This window comes from Sminthopsis crassicaudata, chromosome 5 (assembly GCF_048593235.1).
Source record: "Sminthopsis crassicaudata isolate SCR6 chromosome 5, ASM4859323v1, whole genome shotgun sequence".
NCBI lineage: Eukaryota > Metazoa > Chordata > Mammalia > Dasyuromorphia > Dasyuridae > Sminthopsis > Sminthopsis crassicaudata.
Window position 1 is genome coordinate 107,124,520 of NC_133621.1, and position 25,537 is coordinate 107,150,056.

General features: G+C 36.2%; 1 protein-coding gene across 1 annotated transcript in view; it reads left to right on the top strand.

The window, feature by feature from the left end:
* Positions 1–25,537, top strand: part of SLC13A4 (solute carrier family 13 member 4) — a 65,201-nt gene that overhangs the window by 10,169 nt on the left and 29,495 nt on the right. The window contains exons 3-5 of the mRNA XM_074267836.1: positions 20,553–20,689; positions 22,797–22,975; positions 23,442–23,496. Coding sequence (XP_074123937.1) covers positions 20,553–20,689; positions 22,797–22,975; positions 23,442–23,496 — 371 coding nt within the window. The remainder of the gene's footprint in view (positions 1–20,552; positions 20,690–22,796; positions 22,976–23,441; positions 23,497–25,537) is intronic.

The following is a 25,537-nucleotide window of genomic DNA, read 5'->3' on the forward strand; positions in this document are numbered from 1 at the left end:
CACATAACCATCCCTTACACTGGGGGTATTAGGCCCTTCTTTTCTTTAATGATCTCAATGCACCCAGATCCAATGACTACTTTATTTTGTATTCCTTCAGCATGAGTATATTTTATCCATAGTATATGGCTTTGTGCTTAATGATGTGCTGCTACTGATTTTTCAAAATCCTTTTTCATGTTTGTCTCACCCCCGTTACAATGTAACCATCTCAGATACATGCCCTTTTCTTCCCATTTCTCTAAATTACTAAAAACACAAGAATTTATCACTTCATTTAAACAAAGTTTCCAAAATGCTCATAATAATCTTGCAAATGACTCTACCTATATATCCCTGTTCTTCCCCATCCAGGTCACTAGATGGATTATTCTTAGACTCCTTCAGCCTCAAATCACTGGCTTCTCCTTACTCAGTATCCTTAAACTGTCACCCTTTTCTCTCTTTGAGACATTTTGTTCCTTCTTTGATACAAATTGTCCAAAATGAGTAAATTTAAACACATATGTGTGTATATACATATATATAAAATGTCAACCTAAACCTATAGAAAAGAAAATGGAGTTAGTTCACAAAAGCAAAGGGAATGAGAGTTTTCATTCAAAAATCCTAGAATCACATAGAATTTCAATCCAATCCTTAACTGATCAAAATTCTACTCTGTGGAATCAGTGACAAAAGATCATTTGGCTTTTTGTCTGAAGTCTTCCAGTGATACCCATTTCAATACCTCTCACTTCACTTTTTGGTTGTTGTAATTGTTAAAAAGTCTTTGCTTATATGAAGCATTGAAAATCTGAAACTTTTTAGCTTCAATCCTTTCTAATTCTGCTCTTGGGGGCAAAGCAGAACAAGTCAGTTCTTATGCTTTCACATGGCAATACTTAACATATTTGGAGATACCCATCATTCTCCCAAAAAAAGAACTTTTCCAGTTTCATAGATCTATGCTTATGAGATATGATCTCCAAGCTCTCCATCATCCTAGTTTACAAATACCCTGGCACCTTTAACCTTTCCTAGATTTAAAACTTCACAAGGGGAAGAGTGAATGTCTCCTAAAGCAATAGTGTCAAATTCAAAAAGAAACAGGCTCCTAGCCAATATATAAGAATCCCTGAAGGTCACATAGTAACTGAAAATTTTTTCTGCTTTATTGAAGTTTTATGTATTTGGTTAAATATGAACCAGTTATATTTTAATCTAATTCTGGCTTCACTCAAGAGAGATTAAGCCATATTTGACAGTTCTTTTCTAAAGGGCCTAAGAAAAAATTTGCTACTGGATTTCATTTTCCCATTCCAGTTTTTAAATTAAAAACTGCTAACTTAGAGGTGAAATGTTTAAGTAAACCAACATTTAATTAAGTAGGATAAATTTTTTATCTCATAGTAAACAGGACAGAGGCCAGACACATGTCCGAGGCTTAGAGTAGAGATGCAGCATAGGGCTCTGAGGAAGTGGAAAAAGCAGCTAGGTCAGGTTCTGAATGCTTCAAGGGAGTTGCTTGGCAACAGTCCAACAAAGGACCAATGATCATGAACAGTCAGGAAGGTCAAGTCAAGAAGAGATGCAGGCAGAACCTGTGGAGGTATTATTGTACAGCAAGGTGAAAAGCTAGAATTGCTGCTATTCGAAGGTAAAAGAGGAAAGCCATGTGGATGAAATATAAAGGCTTTTTCTCTCCTTAGCAATGCTAAAATGCCCATCTCACTGGCAAGGATGGAGCGGAAAGAGGCAGGAATTGTAAACTATCCAGCACCAATTTCCCAGTAACTTATAGATTGGTTAATTTGACTTCCATTTTGTTGGTTAATGGACAATGCCAGTGAGACCAAGGGAAGGGATTTAGCCATTGTATAAATAAACGTGTTAACTTTTCACATGGTGAAAGTTCCAGTCATGAACTCTATCTTCTTAATGCTCAATGTATGACTTTGATCATAAAAAGAACCAGGTTATTCCCAACAGAAAACCTCTGCTCCAGTCAAACCAGCCCTCATGCTGTCTCCGTAATGGACTTTGTATTTTACCAACTCAATTCAACTCAACAAACATTTATCACATTGTTAGGCACTGGGGTTACCAAGACAAAAGGAAAACTGCTTCTACTTATCTTCTACGTTCCCACTGCTCTACTGGCCACCAACACCCACATTCAGAATGCCTTCTCCCAAAGCCTATCAAAATCTGCATCCTCCAAGACCTGATTCCAACAGTCTCCTTGGCAAAAAGCACCCTGTTCATCCTAACTAAGAATGATTTCTCCTTCTGAAATCATCTATAGCTCTTCTGCCTATATTGTGCTATGTATTATTAATATTTGTGTATATGCCCTTATCTTCCCTGTCTGATGATAAGGGCATGAAATGCAAGAACCTTTTTTTATAGCTTTTTAATCCACTTGGAACCAATTTATTACTTATTTCTCAATGTATTGTTCCATTTCAATCTGAGAAAACAACATAAAGTAAATAGATCATAGATAGAATGTGTGTGTAACAAGATGGAATTATAATAATTATCATAACAAATGTAAATAGTTTATATAAAAGCTACCTAAAGGTTTTAACTGTTGACTAAATGGGCTTGCATTCTGACGTATCAACCAAAAAACTCATTCTTAGAGCACATTACAGGAAGTCTAGTGTCCAAAAGAGCATAGAGAGAAACATCACAGCATGGCAGATCAAAGGTTAGCCTGACAGCAGAGCTTCTTAACCTGGGATCCACAGATTCCAAAGGAGACTATGGATGACTTTCAGGGGGGGTTATAAATTTGGGTGGGAAAATTAACTTCTTTATTTTCACTAACATAACTAAAATGTATCATTTCCTTCCATTTTTTTTTTACTTTGAAAAGGGGTCCACAGGTTTCATTAAATTGCCTAAAGTAGTGGGGGGAAAAGGCCTGATTTCCAATTCCAACTCTAACACAAATTGATTATATGATCTTGGCAAGTAACAATTTCTCTGTGCCCCCAGCAATACTCTTAAGACTCTTAAGTTGCTGCACAGTTAGTTGCCTTTTGGATCTCTTTGAACAAGTAAAAAAAATAAATAAATCTGGATAATAAAAGCATCCAGAACAAGGGAGACAATAGTTCCATTGTTTTCTACACATATTAGACCTAACGTAATATGTTCCTTTTCAGATGCCATAGTTTTATAAAAAGATATTCATTACCTAGAGCAGGACCAAAGGAAATCAAGGAGAATGTGTAAGGATTCTCCTAATGATGTTGCATGGGGATTGGTTCCATCAAGGGAATTCTAAGCAAGGAAAAAAAATTCTTAAAGATGTTTTTGGACAAAATATAACACTTATTCCTAATAAAAATATTAAAGAGTTTAGATATAAATGGAGTTTTCTTTAAAATATAAGTAGTATCTACCTAGAGTCATCAGCCAGCATTTTATGTAATGGTAATAAACTAGAAGCATTCCCAATATATCAGGGGTGAAACAAGGATGCCCATAGTCACCACTATTATTCAATATTATACTAGAAATATTTGTTTTAGCAACAACAGAAAGAAAAGACGTTGAAGGAATTCGAGTAGGTAAGGAGAAAAAAAATATCACTCTTTGAAGATGATATGGTGGTATATCTACAGAATCCTAGAGAATCAATTAAAAAGCTATTGGAAACAATTATCAACTTTAGCAAAGTTGCAGGATATAAAATAAACCCAAAAAATCATTGGCATTTTTATGTTACCAACAAAGCCCAGCAGCAAGAGATAGGAAGAGGAATATCTTTTAAAAATGTGGGTAGTATAAGATATTTGGAAGTCTACCTGCCAAGACAAAGCCAGGAATGATAAAACACAACTATAAAATACTTGTCACACAAATAAAGTTAGAGCTAAACAACTGGAAAAAAGATCAGTTGAATATGGGTAGGCTAAGCTAATACCACAAAAATGACAAAAGATGGTTTGGGGAAAGGGATGGAAAACAGAGGACATAATTGCTGACCTCAGATTTGGAATACAGATAAGATTTATTCTATGTAGTTGCAAAAGGTCAGAATAAAGCCAGTGACATGAAGTTTATAAGAGTATATATACATTTTGACTGAACTTTTTGGCAATCAGAAGTATGTCAAAAAAAGTTCCTCTATGACATAAGAAGTTGTGTCAGTTAACCACTGAGGTCCCTTCCATTTTTAAAGGCTCTATTATTTTATCATTTCAAGTATCCATACAGATATACATATGCACATCAGTAAATATATGTATATGTGTATATATACATATATAAAAACAAATATGTGTAGATGGGTGTGATCTCTTCAATATGAGAATTCTTTCCAAAGAAGTAGATTGCATTCATTCCTGCCCTTTCTACATGACTCCAAGCCACGTTCTCTCACAAATTGGTGACTTGTTTCTCATTTTCTTTTAACATCACAAAGATTTTGGTGGAGCCCAGATACTATCCATCAGTTCTCCTTTGTTCTTGTCATATGGTCAGCCCACCTCTTCCACCCATACATTTCCTTCCACCCATACATATCCCATATTCATCTATATTTCTCCTTCATAATTCTATATTTATTGTGGTCTGTTCCTACTCACAATATGTCTTTCATTGTCTTCTCATTTTCAATTCATCAGAATCTATTGGAGTTCCATGTGTCCATAGTCACATTTATCCCCAATTTATATTTATTATTATTATATTTATAATATATAATATAATATGTAAATAGCATAAATATTTAATATTTATACTTGATTTAATATAATAATAATAGTTATGATAGAATGGTACTTATTTTGTGCTAGATAATGTGCAAAGGTACCTTACAATTATCATTTAATTTGATCATCTCTGCAGCCCTAGGAGATAGAAGCTATTATAATATTAATTTTACAGATTAAGAAACCAAGGCAAAGAGAAGTTAAATGGCTTGCTCACAACTAATAAGTGTCTGAGACCAGAATAATATGATCCATTATTATATTGTCATACATAGCACTAGGCTGAGTCTGCTCTCTCATTTTCTGTATCCTTCAGCATTGGACCATCAGCTATAAATTCTCATTGTGGCCACTAAGTAAAAAATCTTTCTGGGTTATTGCTTTTTTTAATCTGTCACAGGATCAGAAACTAGATGATTGAGCCTGTCACAAAGAGTGACTTAATTAGGAGAAAGTTGTCCATGAATGATAACCTAATGGCCTCTACCACGGAGTAAAGTTCTGGGCTTTAATGCTCGAGCTTTGACAGTTATTTTTGGTACTGAGAAGTGTCAGGAATGACCTCTTCTAAGCATCTCAGAGCTCCCAAGCTGGTATTCCTCCACTCATTGCACTATCTTCAGGGCCCTTTTCCTGCAGTCCTGAAGGCCACCTTCAGTTAGTGATAAATACTCTTGTTAAAGCAAGAGAGAACTATCAAAAACTTGATGTGAGATAATGAAACTGCCCAAACATCAAGGCTCTCTGAATTCTGCTCACATCCACCTTCCTTTTCTGACCACTTATCGTAATTTAGAATTTTCATCCTCATATAACCCTGAGCTTTTTGGGGAACCAGTTTCTACTCTGGCCACTAGCCTCAACTTTCTGTATACTCAGACCTTGTTCTCACTTTCTCTATACTCAAATAAATACAACTGCTGTTAGCGATCTAACACTTAGAGACAGTCTTTGGTCCAGTGTGACAAAATAACTTAGACCCCAATCAGGAGGAAAGATAGACTCTGGGAAAACAATATGGTTACAGTTAATAATGAAGCCCTTAAGAAACTCCCCCGCAAAGATTTTAAAGGGTGTCAGATGAAGCAATGATCAATAAATCATAGGGACTTAACCTATGACTTTATTAATACAGGGAAATCCTGAGTGAAGAAGCTCCCTCGGTACCAGAGGACTGGCATAAGTAGTAAGTGTTAAGAGTCTGAGCTGCATTTGAATTCAGGTCCTCCTAACTTCAGTACAGGTGCTCTATCCACCGTGCCATCTAGCTGACCCCCAGATGCTGCATTTTTAAAGAGTTGTCTAAAGCTACAAGAAGTGAACAATATACCCTTCAATCTGAGGTTGAGTCCCCCTCGTGGGCAAGGAGTATATATATATATATATACATATATATATATATATATATATATATATATATATATATCCTATGGAAAGCCACATGTAGCTCCTATCCCATACTCAATACCAAATCCTGTCCTCCCAGCCCTCTCTGCTCTGGCTTTTGTTCTGCTGCAGCAGTTCAATGGGCACTCAAAAGTATAGGTATTTATTAATCAACAACTGTATTCTTCAGAAAGGAGTCAAATCACAGTATCCACTTTTATGTGTTTATTTATCCCAATACCCACATGATCATTCCTGGATAGAGAGGATTCAAATCCAGAGAATTTAGAACCTAGAGGAATCAAACCAAGAAACAGAAATGGTCCTCCAGCACCTACACCAGGGGAAACAGAGAAACACAGGAGCTGCAGAATCTGACAGTGCAGTGCTTCCCATTCTTACAAGGATTCAGTCCAAAACTTGAAGGATGCATTTGTTCAAATAACTACCAACTTCCCAACCCCAAAAATCTCATAATTCATTGTTGTCTCTACAAATGGCCCAAATTTAGAAAGAGTACACATACCCACTGAACCCTCATCAGCAGTCGGGGGGACTAGACTATTAGCTTAGGAGCCCATGTCAATAAAAAGGACCCACAATGGGATTTCAGACATAGAGGGCTACACTGTTGGATTCCATCTTACATCCATACTGCAGGAAGTCTAAGCACCTGTGTGCTTGGTAAAACTGGCCTCCTCTCTGGTAAATATTCCATCCTGAGCATGCTAGGAAAATCCTCTCCTTCTTTGTGGAATGCAAGTCCAGTTCCCATGACATCATTAACTTCTCAAATGAAAACAAATCCTCATCATCACAATCAACACAGAGATTTGATGATAGGATCATAAATCTAGGATGGGAAGAAATCTTAGAATCCAATTCATTAAGATAAGGAAACTGAGGCCTGGGGAGGTAAAGTGATTTGCCCACATTCACAAAGGTATAAAGCAAGTAAAGGAAAGATAAATAGCCCAGCTTAGTTGGTGCTGTGGATAGTGACTGGCTCTGACATCAGGAGGAGCTGAATTCAAACCTAGCTCTGACATTTGACCTTGAGCAAGCACTTAACTCTGCCTCAGGTTCCTAATCTGCAAAATGAGCTGGAGAAGGAAATGCAAAATCACTCCAGTGTCTGCCAAGAAAACCCCAAATGGGGTCATAGAAATCAGACTCTACTGAAATGATTCAATCTCCTATCCCCCCAAAAAAAGTAATAGAATATTAACATTGGTCCTTACTTAAAGTCCTGATGCTGTGCTCTTTGCATTGCATCATGTACCTTCCCATGGGTGGATAGGATAGCACCAACATATTCCCAATTCAATTCGATTACTAGATATTAATAGCTGGCACTTATACAATGCTTTAAGATGTTTAGATTACATATATTATCTCATTTGATCTCATTGAAACCACGTGAGATAAGCACTGTTATTATGCTCATTTTACAGATAAGGAAATTGATTCTGAGAAAGGTCAAATGATCAATCTAGGGTCATACAGCTAAATAAGGAATTCGAGTAGGCAAGGAGAAAAAAAATATCACTCTTTGAAGATGATATGATGGTATATCTACAGAATCCTAGAGAATCAATTAAAAAGCTACTGGAAACAATTATCAACTTTAGCAAAGTTCCAGGATATAAAATAAACCCAAAAAATCATTGGCATTTTTATGTTACCAGCAAAGCCCAGCAGCAAGAGATAGGAAGAGGAATATCTTTAAAAAATGTGGGTAGTATAAGATATTTGGGAGTCTAACTGCCAAGACAAAGCCAGGAATGATAAAACACAACTATAAAATACTTGTCACACAAATAAAGTTAGATCTAAACAACTAGAAAAAAGATCAATTGAATATGGGTAGGCTAAGCTAATACCATAAAAATGACAAAAGATGGTTTGGGGAAACCAAACAAAGGACATAATTTCTGACCTGAGCAGGATTTGAACTTCAATCATCCTAAGTCACAAGCCCAGCACTTTGTCCACTTTACTGTACATATTTACTAAATATTTAGGTATTTATTAAATACTTACAACAACTACACAAAAGCATGCTAAAGTTAGAATAGGATAGCAGTTGAAAAAAACTGAAGTGCTAGGAAGAAAGTTGAGGAGGAAATGATCCCACTGGGACAAGAAGGAGGAAGAGGAGGAGGAGGAAGATATAAATTGAATCAAGACTTGAAAAAGGGAGTCTTTCTAACAACTATATGTGTAAAAGGCAATAGTATAAACAAAGACTTGGAAATAAAACAAAACCAGGATAAGAACTGGAAACTATATGCAAGCAGAATGGTGAACAAGCTAACCAAAAGGTGAGAGCAAGATAACAGGGAGCCAGCCTTGAATGTCAGGATCAGGTATACTTTATATCAGGATCAGGTTTACACTTTAATAAGCAATGGGGAACAATGGGTAGTTTTTTTAGTGGAGAAATGGTATGATCAAAACAGTGCATTACAAAGTTTACTCGGGGAGATTAAGTGGGGAAAAAAAATCTAAAAGAGATGAAAGAACTGGAAAGGAACTAGGATAGTGGAGAAGAAGAACTGGACATGAGAGCTATTGTGAAGACCAACCTAGAAGAATTTCAGAACTCACTGAACGTCTGGAGTGAGGAAAAAGAAAGCATACAAGCTGATGATTGCACATGAGCTCAGTTCCTTCAAGAAGTTCAGATCGGGGTTCCTAATCACCAAGAAACCATTCCCCTGGATAGCCTCGCACCAACCAGGCATGGGACTGGCCCCAGATCACAATAGTCAGATCATTTCAAAATCTAGTGATCCTCTGTGGAAACCCTGACCAGGCATGCTGCCTAATCTTCGCCATCAGGCATCCCCCCCCACCGAATTAGTCAGCCCATCTGCTGACTCTCATAATCCTAGAACCACCAGACAAAACCTTGGGATGAAAAAAAATCTCAAAACCTGGACTAGGATTTAGGATGTTTAGTAAGAGTCCAAGCTCTGCCCCTAACAAGCAATGTGGCCATAAACAAGTCAGCCTCTCTCTAGTTCTGTTTCCTCATCTATAATAAAATAAGTGAATTAGAAGACTTCTATGGTCCCTGTGATCTATGATCAGAATTATTCCAACCCTTCCAGAGTTGAAAAAGCAATTGATTCAAAATGCCTTAAAAGGCATTTTGAGGATATATTGGAGAAAAAAGCAGTCTAAGATATCCTCTTCATTCTCCCTCCCCATAAGCCCTATGTATGTCAAGTCTCTCTCAGTAGTCTTCCCAGCCTACTTTTGGGACTATCACTGAAATAATTTAGAGATTTCATCCACTTCTCAATAATAATAATAACATTAGCATTTATTATTATTTATATGTAATTATTTTAATTTAATGTATTATTTAATAATACTTTATTAATAAGCTTTGTGCGGTGCTTTAGGGTTTGCAAAGTGATTGCCATATATTTTCATTTGACCATCACAACAACTCTGTGACATAGGTATTAGCATTATTGTCATACCCATTTTACAGATGGAAAAACTGAGGTTCACAGAAGTTACAGGACTTGCTCAGAGTCAGCTAACAAACTGTATCTGAAGCACGGCTTGAACTTGTCCCTGACTACAAGTTCTGTGCTCTGCCCAACATTTCATCTAGCTGCCTATCCATCTTTTTTCTTTATTAACAGAAACACTCGCATTGGTCATTTCTCTGCCTAAATTTAAAGTATATGGTAGACTTAATTATCCAAATTCCTCCTTACACTTGTACGTGTTTGGGAGTGGGAAAAGAGGATGGTTATATTAATAAAAAGGGCCATGCACAGAGAGAGAGATTTGGCAACCTCCAGCCATTTTGCCTTTTTATGCCAATACCTATGGCCGCAGTGGAATAGAAAACCGTGGAACTGAGATTTCAGCCCTAAAACCAATTATTTGTGGGTCTGAAATAGACTAGTTTAGGGTCCATGTCTTATATAAAGGGTAATTATTCTCCCAGTATCAATCTCCAGTTGTAATTTCCTCTCTGATACTTAGAGAACATCTACCACTCAAAGTCTTAAAGAATTATGTTACATTATAAATTATATAATCATAGTATTTTAATGCTAGAATGGACTTTAAGCATCATCTAATCCAATCCTTTCATTTTTCAAATAAGGAAACATCTCTAGAGAGATTGTGACTTGCCCAAGATCAGACAGCTAGTCAGTGGGAAAAGGAAGTATAAAAGCCACATCTCCTAGCTCCCAGGACAGTATTATATTCACAATCCCTTACTGTAATATTATTAAATATTCTGTAATGCTTTATTGGAAGTTTTTTTTGTATATATGATTTAATATGTATCATAATGATCTTTTTTATTTTTTATTAAAGCTTTTTATTTACAAAACATATGCATGGGTAAATTTTCCAATATTGACACTGGCAGGTAGTCCAATACATGTTAAATATATCATAATAATCTTAAATGTGATTTTATTGCATCAAATTTTCTGCCAAAGTGCAGTTCCATTTTTTTGTGATTGAAATCAGTGGAAAAGAATTAATTAAACTTAAATTAGTTTTAGAATAAATTCTGCTAGAATGTATGTTAAGTGAAGGAAATCTTTTCTGCACATAACTAGTAGCAGCTGCTTGGAACTACCTACTGTACATGAATGTTGTGTGGTCGTTGGTATGAATGGAGTTGGGTGGGGCAGTCTGGTATGATTTCTTGGAGGAGGAGGGTTTCTAGCTAAAATTTGAAACAAGGGAGAGAGAAAAACTGGCAGAAATGGCTCTCATGGGAAATGATGATGCTGAGCAGAATCCTGTACAGGAAGTAGACAGTCTGAGATTGGGATAAATGAAGGCTTTTGTTCCATTTGATAAAAAGACCATGACTAGGCCCTCACGTCTTATAGTAACTATAACTGGGATCCTCAGTCAATTACTGTGTAGGATGGAGAAGCACTTCAGAAAGAATACAGAATCATAGAATTTTAGTCAGGTAGACCTTGGCTGTCGTTTAATCCCTGAAAAATCCTATCTATTATGTCTTTATCAATAGACAATTGGTTTATCCACCTTCTCTTTAAATACTTTGAGTGAATCTGATTATCACCTAATCAGTCCACAGAAGGATAGCCTATTCTCTAGAAAGTTTTTCCTTTCATCTTCTTTTGTTTTACATTAAGCAAAAATTTAATCTTTCATAACTTCCATCCACTGATTCTAAACCTGCTTTCTGAAGAAACAAAAGCCCCTTTTCTATGTGTTGGCTTATTAAGATATTGGGGGCATTTAGGCAGCCCAGTGCATAGATGGCTGGACCTACAGTCAGAAAGACTCATCTTCCTGAGTTCATATCTAGTCTCAGACACTTCCTAGCAATGTGACTCTGGGCAAGTCACTTAATTCTGTTAGGTTCAGTTTTCTCATCTGTAAAATGAGCTGGAGAAGGAGATGGCAAACCATTCCAGTATCTTTGCCACCAAAAACCAAAGAAGGGTCATAAAGAATCAAACACAATGAAAATGACTGAACAACAATTAAGAATTGGAGGATGGTTGTCATATTATACTATAATCTTCTCTAAGACTCTAAGAGCTCTGAGATTCTCAATTGAAATCCTGGTTTTGTCATTTAGAAGCTGTATGATCCTAATCAAATCCCTTCATTTCTCTAAATCTCTGATCCTTATCTATAAAACAAGGAGATGGGACTACTTCAACTGATCAACAAGCATTTATTAAGTACCTACCGACTAGCTGCTGGGGATGCAGAGCCAAAAAATGCCCTCAAAAAATTTGCTTTCTATCAGAATGACCCCTAAGATCCACCTCCCCCCCCCAAAAAAAAAAAGGGTTCTGTGGTGTAGTATATAGAGCACAGAATTTGGAATCAGGAATTCCCAGCTTGGAATCCTACCTTGGACATTACTATCTGTAGGAGCAGAGGCAAGTCCCTTAAGCTCAATGGCCTCCACTATCCCTTCCAAGGTTCTGTAATTCTACAATACTATGATATAATTTTTAACTCTAAGTCCCTATCATTTTGTGTTTCTTCAGGCTAAACAGCACAGGATATTACAGACATATCCTGTTTTACTGTGCCTTGCTTCATTACACTTCACAGATATTGGATCTTCTACAAATTGAAAATTTGTGGCAATCCTGTATGGAGCAAGTCTATCAGGTGCCATTTTCCCACCAGCATATGTTCACATTGTGCCTCTATGTCACATTTTGGTAATTCTTACAATATTTTAAATTTTTTTCATTATTATTGGTATTTATTATTATTAATTATTTTGAGTATTCATCATTATTATTCATTTTTTCATCATTATGATATGGTGACTTGTCATCAATGATCTTTTATGTTACCATTATAATCGCTTTGGGGTGTCACAATGAACTAATGAGTTTTGTGTGTCCTGATTGCCCTACTGACCTGCCTTTCTTTTCTGGCTCCTTTCTTCTTGGGCCTCCCTATTCCCTGAGACACAACAATATTGAAATTAGACCAATGAATAATCTTACAATGCCTGATAAGTATTCGAGTGAAAGGAAGAGTCCCGTGTCTCTCACTTTAAACCAAAAGCTAGAAATAATTACGCTCAGTGAAGAAGACATGTCAAAAGCTAGGTCTCTTCTACCAGTTAGCCAAGTTGTGAATGCAAAGGAAATGTTCCTGAAGGAAATTAATAATACAATTTTTAGAAATAAAGTGGCTTTTGTGACAGACGTGGCTCTTTTCAACAATGAGGTGATTCAGGCCAATTTTAAAAGGCTTGTGATACAGAAAGCCAATATTATCCAGAGAGAGAACTGTGGGGATGTGGATTTTCACCTTTTTTGTTGTTTGCTTGATTTTTTTTTCTTTCTCATTTTTTCTCCTTTTTGATTTGATTCTTCTTGTACAACATGACAGATGTGGAGGTGTGTCTGGAGGAGTTGCATATATTTAGCCTATGCTGGATTGCTTTCTATCTGGGGGAGGGAAATAGAAGGAGAAAAATTTGGAACACAAGGTTTTGCAGGGGCAAATGTTGAAAGCTACCTTTGTATGTATTTTGAAATAAAAAACTATTATTAAAAATTTAAAAGAAGAAATAAAGTGTTTTTTAAAATTAAGCTATACACATTGTATGGACAGTTAGGTGGTATAGTGATAAGAGTGCCTAGCCTGGAGTCAGAAAGACTTCTCTCCCTAAATTCAAATCTAGCCTCAGATACTTACTGGGTGTGATCCTAGGCAAGTCATTTAACCCTGTTTGTCTCAGTCTCCTCTGTAGTAGCATTGATTCTTCATTCTTGAAGGGCACTATGACATCAGGGGGCTACAAGTGAATAGGATTCAAGTGAGTGAGGGCTGGGCAAGGTCACCTGCTGTTAAATGAGGTGGAGAAGGAAATGGCAAGCCACTCCAGCATCTTTGCCAAGAAAAGGCTAGAAGGATTCAGACATGACTGAAAAAAAAAGGATTCAACAAGCACTATTCTTTATTTAATAGACTACAGTACAGTGTAAAGATAACTTTTACATGCACTGGGAAACCAGAAAATAAATCATGTGACTCGCTTTATTATGATAATCACTTTATTGTGCTAATTTGAAAGCAAACTTGCAATAACTCCAAGTTATGCCTTTTCTTCCAACTCTCTCATGACCCTAATCTAATCACTTTCTTCTTGACACAGTAGTCTTATTTTTAATATTCTTAAAGAGTAGCACCCAAAACTAGATACAATACTTCTCATATAGTCTTACCAGTGAAACATATAGGGGAAATATTATTTTCCAAAGTGGACAGCTTGGTTCTATTAACACTGCCTGATTGCTTCTATTTAGAAGATAAATTTTTTAGCTAATTCAAACAAAGCCACCAGATTTTTTTCCCCCCATGTACTTCAGTCAAGTTATATCTCCTTAGCCTATATTTTATTTTTTATTGAATTTTTTTTATTTTCAAAGCATATGCAAGGATAATTTTTCAACATTGACCCTTGTAAAACCTTTCCCCCTACCCCTCCTCTAGATGGCAAGTAATCCAATATATGTTAAGCATTAGCCTATATTTTATAATTGATTTTTTAAATTAAATATTGGACCTATTTTTTTTACATAGTTTTTATTTACAAGATCTATGCATGGGTAATTTTACAGCATTGACAACTGCCAAACCTTTTGTTCCAACTTCTCCCCTCCTTCCCCCTATCTCCTCCCCCAGATGGCAGGTTGACCAATACATGTTACATATGTTAAAGTATAAATTAAATACAATATGTGTATATGTTGGACCTATTTATTAAAATTTACTTATTATTAAAATAGTGAGCAATGATTCCTATTGAATTTCCTCATTTTAACTGTCCTTCCAGCCTGATGAGATTATTTTGGATCTTAACTGTCATTCATTCTATTAGATATCCTTCCCATACAAAACTATAATACTCATTTCCTCATATCTAGTCTTACTCACTGAATGGGCATTGCCTTAGACAAACTGAGACTCGGGAAAGAGTTTAGCTTTAAAAAGTTTAGCTTAAAAAAGTCAGTGCACCCAGAGCCATCTCCAGTCATCCTGATCTATATCTTATCACTGGCTCCAGCAGAGAAAGTGAGACTGGTGACTTTGAATAGTCCTCCCCCACTTAAATCCAATTCACTTGCAAGTCATGGCGTCACTTTCTGGATATCCTAGTCCTCTTGGAAAATGAAAGACAAAAAACCTGTGAATGGAAGCAGCTGCCCCACTGGAACAACTGGCCAATTCCAGCTAAGCAATATGCTTCCCTCCTTCCTTCCTTTCCTTCTTTCCTCCTTCTCCATTACTTCCTTCCCTCCTCTCCTTCTATCCACCCAGGGTATCATACCATTATCTGTAGGTGCTTTGCCCAAAAGAATGTAAATTTTGATCTCTGAAACCTTGCAGGGTAATCTGGGTTTGACAGTCTAAATTTCTTTTTTAAGAACCATGCCTTAAACCCAAATCCCTCTGTCTCTCTCATTCATTGGCCAGCAATAGATCTCATCCTAAACCTCATTTGGTCACTGTTGGGCCGATGGCTCAAAGTGAGTATAAATAGCAATTGGTTCTGTTTGGGTCAGAAACTCTGAGGGTCTTCCCCTCCCAGATTTTTTTTTTGGCTAGGTAAAATAAAGTCAAGCTCTCCCACTGCACCCGAGGCCATCTACAGTCATTCTGATTTATTGCTTTCCTTTGGACTCAGCTCCAAACAGTTGACTTTGCACAGCCCTCCCTCACTTAAATCCAAGTCACTTGCAAGTCATGGCATCCCCTTGCTGATGTCCTGGTCCTCTTCAAAAATGGGAGTATGAGACCAGTGCTTTCTTTGTCTCCTGGGGCATTCACAATGTTGAAAAAATGAGGATACTAGTGATCTGATATTTACATGCAAGCAAGCGGGTTGTTCCCTTTAATGGAACAAGTTCCTTGAAGACAAGGACTTTCATTTTTTACTTTGTCTCCTCATAAACTGACAATAGTTCATGCTTACTGAATGCCATTTTTAATTTTTATTTTTATTTAATTTATTTATTTTCTGAGACAATTGGGGTTAAATGACTTGCCCAGGGTCAACACAGCTAGGAAGTGTTAAGTCCGAGGCCAGATTTGAACTCAGGTCATCCTGACGTCAGGGTCAGTGCTCTATCCACTGGCTGCCTCTCAGAACTTCATTTTTGAAGAGGACCAATGACATCATGAGTGATGTCTTGATGTGCACTTGAGTTGGATTTAAGTGAGGCAGAGCTATGCAAAGGCATCTGCTTCATTCTTTCTTCCTAAATCATTGAAGTCCAATGGCAGGACAAAAGTCAAGGTATTTGTCCCATATCTACTACATTACGGATAATAACTGACATTTGTTTAGCACTTTAAAGTTTGCAAAGTGTTTTACTTAACATTAATTTGGGCCTCACAACAACACTCTCATGAAGTAGGGAATCCAGGTATCATTTATCAACATTTTACATAAAGGAAAACTGAGGTTCACCAAAGTGGTTATTTATAAGAAGTAAGTGTCAGAGATGAGATTTGAACCCAGAACATCCTAAACCTAAATCCTATGTTCTATCCATTATCCCAGGCTCAAAACTGTAGTGCCAAGGGATTCCAAGGACTAGAGTTCAGTTCTAGTTCTCTCTTCTCTACATTGCCACCAGATGGTGGTAGGGTCAATAGTATGGCCACTGATTTGGAAATTGTGGCTCAGTTCTGAAATGCAAAATCTCCAGGAATGGGAAGACTGGGACCTTGGGATCAAAATTATGGCTGTGGCAATGAATGAGAAGGCAGGAGCTGAAGAAATGCTCTATTGGAGGCTTATGTCAGAGCCACTGCCCTCAGCTCTTTGTCTGGGATGCCCAAGTAAATTCAGTTGCTATTGAGACTGCTGAGTGTTTCTAAATCCCAGAAGCCATAGCCTCACATATTACCTCTAATACCTGCACTGGACTTTCTGAAGGGCTGTCAAGAGCCAGAATCAACATTTAGTGATGGGAAGTACCAGGAGAGTGATATACTAGTCACCTTCAAAATATATAATTACTCTATAGATTCTGAAGTGATTGAAAAAGTACTTCAAGTACCACGAGAGAGAGGCATGGTCCAATCAGTTGAGTGTGAGGGGAAAAAAAAAAAAAAAAGGATTATATATGGTTCAGTCTTTTATGAGCTAGAGATAATACTACTGAACTACCTGCCAGGAGTATGGAAAAGTACTATGCAAATAAGACTAGTTATTAGAAAGGAATCATTCAAAGTCAGAATAGTCTTTCTGACTTCTTATCTGGGGCTTTTTCCATTCTAAATTGTGAGATGAGTCCTGGATGACTTTTAGATGGTTGCTTAGGCTATTTCTAAAGCCATTTCAATGGCATTTTCATTCCCCTTCAGGAGACCAGCACTTTTATGCTTGGAACAGGCATCAAGTCAGGGAGGATGGATTCCCCAAAACATTAATGAGTTTCTGCAGATACGAGATATCATATCCTTAGTAGGAAAAATGATAATTATTTCCTTTAGATACTAAGGAGAAAATGAATTTTCCTGTGAGGACTGCGTTATCAAGAGAGGTTTATCCTTTGATTAAACAGGCATTTAATTAAGTGCCACATGCTAGGTGAGACATTACCTGCCCTCCTGAATTTGTATTTCCTCTTTTAGCTACCAGTTTGGGGCTAGTCCAAGTTGTACCTGGGGAAGTCCTTTCTAACCCTGAGCTTCTATGTGAATTTTACAAAATGGGTGAATCAAACACAGGCCATACAAACATGTTGGGTTTTGTTTTTACCATTTTGTCAAGTGCTCCATGCCTTCCCTTTCCAATTTCAATCATTTCCCAGGAAGTTAATAATCATTTTCATTCATTCATTCAATGACCATTACATATTTGCTTTGTGCTGAGAAATACCAAAAAAAATATGGTCCCTGTATTCAGAGATCTTACAGTCTAATGGATAAATAACATGCACATGAATGAAAATTAAATAATGATATGCAACATCATAAGATAGCACATAATACAAGTCATCTTTATTCCTTCTTCACTCTTACAATGTAATTCTGGTTGATTCCATCCCTTTGGAATCTCTCCTTTGTATTATACTAGCAATCTCATGATCTCCCATTTAAGCCCTGATCTTTTCTCACCTGGATTACTGTCTCTACCTTTCTGATTGATCAATATCAATCAACATGCATTTAATTAACCACCTACTATGTACCAGTAACTGTGCTGGATGCTAGTGATGTAAATGTAAAAATGAGACATTCCCTGCTCTCCAGGGATTTTTTTCTAAAAAGATACAAAAGATGTCCTTAGTAACTTATGATTAGGAAAGATACATTCTCAACACAGATAAATACATGTGGGAGATGCACAAAACTAAATATACAATGAGAGAGAAGATATTAACAACTAGGGAACCAGCAAAGGCCTTTTGAAAGTGGTATCCAATTAGAAGTTTTGAAGAGAAAGAGGGAAAGTTTTCCAGATATGGGGAATACCCTGTACAAAGTTATAGAGTAAAAAGAGGAAATATCATAAGAGAAAATCAGAAATAGCAATTGACCAGTTTAGTTGAGAATGGAGAGAGTATAATCATTCTGGAATTATAGATTGGAGTATGATTGGGTTGTCATGACACTTCTTTATTATTAATATCCTTTGACTATTCATATCCTTTGATTAGGGGATGGCTTTTATTTATCAATTAGGAATGGCTCTCATTTTTATAAATTTGATTCAGTTGTGTGTGTGTGTATGTATATATATATATATTTGAGAAATTAAACCTTTAACAATGAAATTTGCTATAAACATTTCTTCCCAGTTTTCTGGGAATTTTAATTGTTTAAAAGCTTTTTTTCATTTCATGTATTCAAAATTATCCTTTTTGTAACCTATGATGCTCTCTATCTCTTATTTGGTCATAATTTTCTCTCCATCTATAAATATAAAAGGTACATTTTTTCACATTCTTCTAATTTACTTAAACCATCACTCTTTATGTCTATATCATTTATTCAACTTGACTTAGTCAAATGTTAATCTATGCTTTGTTTCTGCCAAACTGTTTTCTAGTCATCCCAGCAATTTTTATCAAATGTTGACTTCTTGTTCCAAAATCTTGAATCTTTGGGTTTATCAAATTTTATGGTCATTTACTACTGTATAGTGTATCTTTAATCTATTTTATTTATCCATCACTATTTCTCAGTCAGTACCATATTGTTTTAATGATTATTACTTTGTAATATAGTTTGAAATCTGCAACTATTAAGCTACCTTCCTTAACATTTTATTTTTCACTGATTATCTTGTTAATCTTGGGTCATGAAACTTCTCTATTTAAAATCCACTATTGCTTAAAGAAAAATTATCAACACTTAATCATATTCAAAGCCTTCCATGATGTCTCTAATCCACCTTTATGTCATCTTCGCCATGTATTCTATGTTCCTAAGACTGAATTCTTATCATTCTATCTTTATTACTGTCCTTTGCTCATGACATCTCGAAGGACTGGCACATTCCATTCCACATTCTGCCATCTCAGGCTATTAAATTCCTTACCCTGTTCAAAGGCCCCAATTTGTCTATTTCTTTCCCCACACCCCAAATCTCTCCTGACTTTCTCATAGTTCTTTGCTCCCCTAGACCTACATTTAACTCACTCTCCCTTGTATCATAATTACGTCTGTAATTGTCTTCTCTCCACTCCGTACTTCCCCTACCCCCTGGTTCCACCAATAAATTATAAGTTTCTTGAGAAAAGAATTCATGTTGTAGTTCTCTCAGTAGTCACAGAGTCAGGTAGACCTGAACTCAACCAGCCTCCAACACCTTCTAGCTGTGTGACTCTGGACAAGTTATTGTTTTGTTTGCCTCAGCTTCCTCTTCTGTAAAAATGGAGATCATAATAATATCTACCTCTCAGGATTGTTTGTAAAAATATAATGAGATAATACTTTTATATCTTTTTATTTACAAAACATATGCATGGGTAATTTTTCAACATTGACCCTTGCAAAACCTTTTGTTCCCATTTTTCCCCTCCTTCTCTCCATGCCCTCCTCTAGATGGCAGGTAGTCCAATACATGTTAAATATGTTTTAAAATATGTTAAATACAATATATGTATACATATTTATACCGTTATCTTGCTGCATGAGAAAGACTAGATCTAGAAAGAAGGTTAAAAAAATCTTAGAAGAAAAAAAAATGCAAGCAAACAATAACAGAAAGAGTGGAAATGCTATGTTGTGATCCACACTCATTTCCCATAGTTCTCTCTCTGAATGTAGCTGATTCTCTTCATTACTGAATAATTCAAACTGGTTTAGATCATGAGATAACTTTTCTAAAGTGCTTTACAAACTTTAAAGCACTATATAAATGTTATTCTCGTGCAGCTGGGTGGTATAGCGGATAGAGCACTGGTCTTGGAGTCAGGAAGAATCATCTTTCAGAGATCAAATCTGACCTCAGACACTTACTAGCTGTATAACTCTGGGCAAGTCCCTTAACCTTGTTTGCTTTGGTTTCCTCATGTGTAAAATGAACTGAAGAAGGAAATAGCAAAACGTTCCAGTAGCTTTACCAAGAAACCCAAATGGGATCATGACTGAAAAATGACTCAACAGTGACAATTCTTATTCTTATTATTTCCAGGCTCTAGCTCAGTACCTTACACATAAACTCTACTTGACATTTTCATAAATTAATAAGTATACTCCCTCCATCAGTGCTGATCACAACTCCCCCAGGCCTTTTCATCCTGTGTGATTCTCTTTCATTTGTGTCCATATTGTCCTGTATGAAAGATGTGAATTTAGAACTGGAAGGGATCCCTCCCCAGCACTCAGTCAAATCAAGTCCATAAATATTGATTGGAAAGTTAGACAAACACCCCCAGAAACCCCCTTTCCTTCTAGATGACTAGATTCTGTTCTTGCCTCTCCAAGGTGGCTGCGGAATACTTTAAGAACACCACCCTGCTGCTGGTGGGAGTCATCTGTGTGGCAGCAGCAGTGGAGAAATGGAACCTGCACAAACGGATTGCCCTGCGAATGGTCATGATGGCAGGAGCCAAGCCTGGCATGTAAGTACACCCCTGGGCTACTGGTCTTCATGCCTCCTACACATCAGTGTTATTGATGCTAATGTCTCTCCTCTGTAGGGAGACTGCTCAGGACATGCACTGATGTGCCCTGAACCATCCACACTCCTACCCTGTCCCTGATGTGACCAGTAATATACACCTTCAAGATGACAATTAACCAACCATTAGGGTGACCATAACACTGACAATTTTATTTGCATGAAAAAAAATTTAGATACCTACAGATTGAATTCGAAGAGCCAGGTTGGTACAGTTCACAAGAGCTGATGATTAAATTTTCAGAAGGGACATCTTTCCCTCAGAAATGAGCAAATATTATAAATCAAGGATTTATTTTTTCTTTTCATTATTTCTAGATTAAGAAAGTAATGGAGAAAATGTTAATAATGCATGAATAATGATGATGTAAAAACAATAATAACAATGTTTAGAATGTATAAAAATGTTAATATTTTCCATTCTTAAGCTCAAATTTTGTGTTCCTAATTCTCTTTGGAGGCTACATTGAGTACATAAAGCCAGCAATTCACTATCTTCTCACTCAAGTATCATTTTTTTTTTTTCTATTCTGCCATTTCTAAAGTCATAAGGACTGTTTTCTTATTTACAAATGAGATTAACATATGAATGATGCCTGAAAGGACATTTCATACTGTCCCATGTTAGGTCGGCCAGATAACCAGAACTGCTCCTTCCATTGTGCAGAGTTGATCTTGATTGCTTAATTGTTTCTCTTTTTTGCAGAATGAGAACAATAAGATAATACTTTCATGGCATGTGGAGATTATTAATTGGGTCACACTGGAAAGAATTTTGAATTCTTTTGAATCCTTTTTGAGGATAAGCCACAAGAAAATGTTCATCCCAGACTAGATTGTCCTTGACCCATTATTTGCCTGTTTCTGGATCATCCTCACTCCCCATTTCCCTACTTCTCTCATCATTTATCATGAGCTGATGGGGTATTAAAAATCATTCAGACATCAGCCTGTTCAAAACACCTTTAGAGCATTAGCCTACCCAAGTAATAATTCAGAAATTAAATATGCTATGCACTCTGTTACATCAAATTGCATTTTATTTCTTGTCCATCAAATAATGAGGCTGTTTTCATATATGTGTCACAGAAATATATACTAATATAGCCATAATCCTATATGATATGTCAAAAAGTCAAATAGATGATTTTTTAAAAGTATATATACCCTTCTTCTTTACCATTAACAAGTATAGCCAAGAATAGTACTATAGAGAAAAGAAACAGGAAGCATCTGACTTTAAGTGAGTTCATTGCCTCAATGAGAAAACCGTAAACTGTATACTGAGTTCTCTACTTGGCCAATGAAAGACCTTAGACATTTTCCTTTTATATTTGAGGATTTCAGAACACTTGAGTTCAAATTCAGCCTCACACACAAGCTGTGTGATGCTGAGCAAATTACTTAACTTCAGTTTCCTTCAGTCTTTTCATCTGTAAAATGGGAATAATAATAGCACCTATCTCCCAGAGTTATTGTGAGGATCAAATGGCATAACTGAAAAGCACTTAGCACACTGTTTGGTACACAGTAAGCACAACATAAATGTTAGCTATTATTATTTCAATATTACTTCAATTATTTCAATTTCAAAAGTAATATTGTTTTAGTATTATTATTTTTAAAGTATTTCAACTTATAATTGTCAAGAATAGAATTATTATTTCAATTTCCATTATTTCACTGAGCTCCCTCATGAGAATGTTGTCTGAGATTTTTTTAAATTATTGTTTACATGCATTCACACACACGAGCATTATGTGGCTAATGTCTGGAGTGAAGAATGGTTAACAAATATTGTACTTCTGTCTATGTAAGTAAAGTCTCCTGCCTTGAGTAAAATCACTAGCTCTTGAAATTGTGCTTGCTCATTCTCTGCTATGAAATGCTAGTCTAAAGTTAAGCCTAATAGAAATCCACCATTATTTTCCAGATTAGGACCATCCAATGCAAATCTACTGAGAAGTCTATAGGACTTTTTTTTTTTTTTTTTTTTTTTCCCAAAGTGCATTAGTCCTCGTTCAGGTCAGCTTCTCATTTCTTTCCAGGCTGCTGCTGTGCTTCATGTGTTGCACCACCCTCCTGTCCATGTGGCTCTCCAACACTTCCACCACGGCCATGGTGATGCCGATCGTGGAGGCTGTGCTGCAAGAGTTGGTCAGTGCCGAAGAAGAGCAGGTCATGGCGGCCCCTGGCAACTCCAGCAGTGAAGAAACTGAGCCAATCAGTACAGTTTGCTTGAGTTTTCCTAAACCTTTAGCACTCTCCTCTTCCCCACACAGGCTCTTAGTACATTCTTCTCCCCCAGACATCTCCCTGCTCCTATGATTTACAAATGTACTCATACGGCCTGAGCATTTTCCTCATGAGACTGGCCAACACCATCCCTGCTTTTTCCTCCTATGACTGCCACTACCAACTTCTCCTCCTCCTCCTCCAAATGTTGTGGACTATGTCCAAAGTCCTACCTGAAGTCCATCTATGTATACTGTCCCTCTGGGCTTTTAGAGCAAAAAGGCAAGCATTGCTATCTACCAAAGCACTCTGGGAGTTAGGAAGGATGATGATGAATGTTATTGGAGGCTTGAGATGCCTTTTTGCCCAAACTCAGAACCCTTAAAGAACCAATTACTTTATCTGTTACCTGAAACTCCAATATTTTCTTCTTTCTCCCTCCTCTTTCTCCTCTGTAGGTCTTGGTGAAAAAAATGGACCTCCTTCTCTGGAGCTCATTTTTGTCAATGAAGAGTAAGTATACCCCTTCTCCAACAGAAAGAGGGGCAAAGTTTCTCATTATATGTCCCTTGTGCACTTATATTCTGTTTTCCATTATACTCTTTGTGTTACTTATCATTATCAAGAAGCAGCAAGACATAATAAATAAAACACTTATGTTGAAATAAGAAATAACTAGGTGATTCAAGCCTCACTTCTGAATATTTTGGCTGTATGAGCCTGAGCAAGTCACTTAACTTCTTAGAATTAGAGTCCATTCTCTGACTGGGTGAAACAGCAAATTATAGAAACAATTAATAATTTCACCCAAGATAATGACAATGATGAGACATCATACCAAAATTTGTGGGATTCAGCTAAAGCAGCAATAAGGGGAAATTTTATATCTTTAGAGGCTTATTTGAATAAAATAGAGAAAGAGAAGATTAATAAATTGGGTCTGCAACTTAAAAAGCTAGAAAAAGAACAAATTTAAAAACCCCAACCAAAAACTAAACTTGAAATTCTAAAATTAAAAGGAGAAATCAATAATATTGAAAGTAAAAAAACTATTGAATTAATAAATAAAACCAAGAGTTAGTTTTATAAAAAAGCCAATAAAATAGATAAACATTTAGTAAATCTGATCAGAAAAAGGAAAGAGGAAAATCAAACTGTTAGTCTTACAAATGAAAAGGGGGATCTTTCCACCAATGAAGAGGAAATTAGAGAAATAATAAGGAGTTACTTTGCCCAACTTTATGCCAATAAATTTGATAACTTAAGTGAAATGGATGACTACCTCCAAAAATATAGGCTTCCTAGATTAACAGAGGAGGAAGAAAACTGCTTAAATAGTCCCATTTCAGAAAAAGAAATAGAACAAGCTATTAATCAACTCCCCAGGAAAAAATCCCCAGGACTAGATGGATTTATATGTGAATTCTACCAAACATTTAAAGAACAATTAGCCCCAATGTTATAAAAACTATTTTAAAAAATAGGGGATGAAGGAGTCCTACCAAACTCCTTTTATGACACAGACATGGTACTGATACCTAAACCAGATAGGTTAAAAATGGAGAAATAAAACTATAGACCAATCTCCTTAATGAATATTGATGCTAAAATCTTAAATAAGATATTGGCAAAAAGACTTCAGAAAATCATCCCCAGGATAATACACTATAATCAAGTAGGATTTATACCAGGAATGCAGGGCTAGTTTAATATTAGGAAAACTATTAGTATAATTGACCATATTAATAATCAAATTACTAAAAACCATATGATCATCTCAAGAGATGCAGAAAAAGCATTTGATAAAATACAAAATCCATTCCTACTAAAAACACTTGAGAATATAGGAATAAATGGACTATTCCTTAAAATAGTCAGGAGCATATATTTAAGACCGTCAGTAAGCATAATATGTAATGGAGATAAACTGGAACCTTTCCCAGTAAGATCAGGAGTGAAACAAGGTTGTCCACTATCACCATTACTCTTCAATATTGTATTAGAAATGCTAGCCTCGGCAATAAGAGTTGAGAAAGAGATTAAAGAGTAGGTAATGAGGAAATCAAACTGTCACTCTTTGCAGATGATATGATGGTATACTTAGAGAACCCCAAAGACTATGCTAAAAAGCTATTAGAAATAATTCAGAACTTTAGCAAAGTTGCAGGATACAAAATAAATCCACATAAATCCTCAGCATTTTTATATATCACCAACAAAATGCAATAGCAAGAGATACAAAGAGAAATTTCATTCAAAACAAATGTCAAGAGTATGAAATATTTGGGAATCCATCTACCAAAGGAAAGTCAGGAGTTATATGAGCAAAATTACAAAACACTTGCCACAAAAATAAAGTCAGATTTAAATAATTGGAAAGACATTCAGTGCTCTTGGATAGGCCGAGCAAATATAATAAAGATGACAATATTCCCCAAACTAATCTATTTATTTAGTGCTATACCAATCAGACTCCCAAGAAACTATTTTAATGACCTAGAAAAAATAACAACAAAATTCATATGGAAGAATAAAAGATCAAGAATTTCAAGGG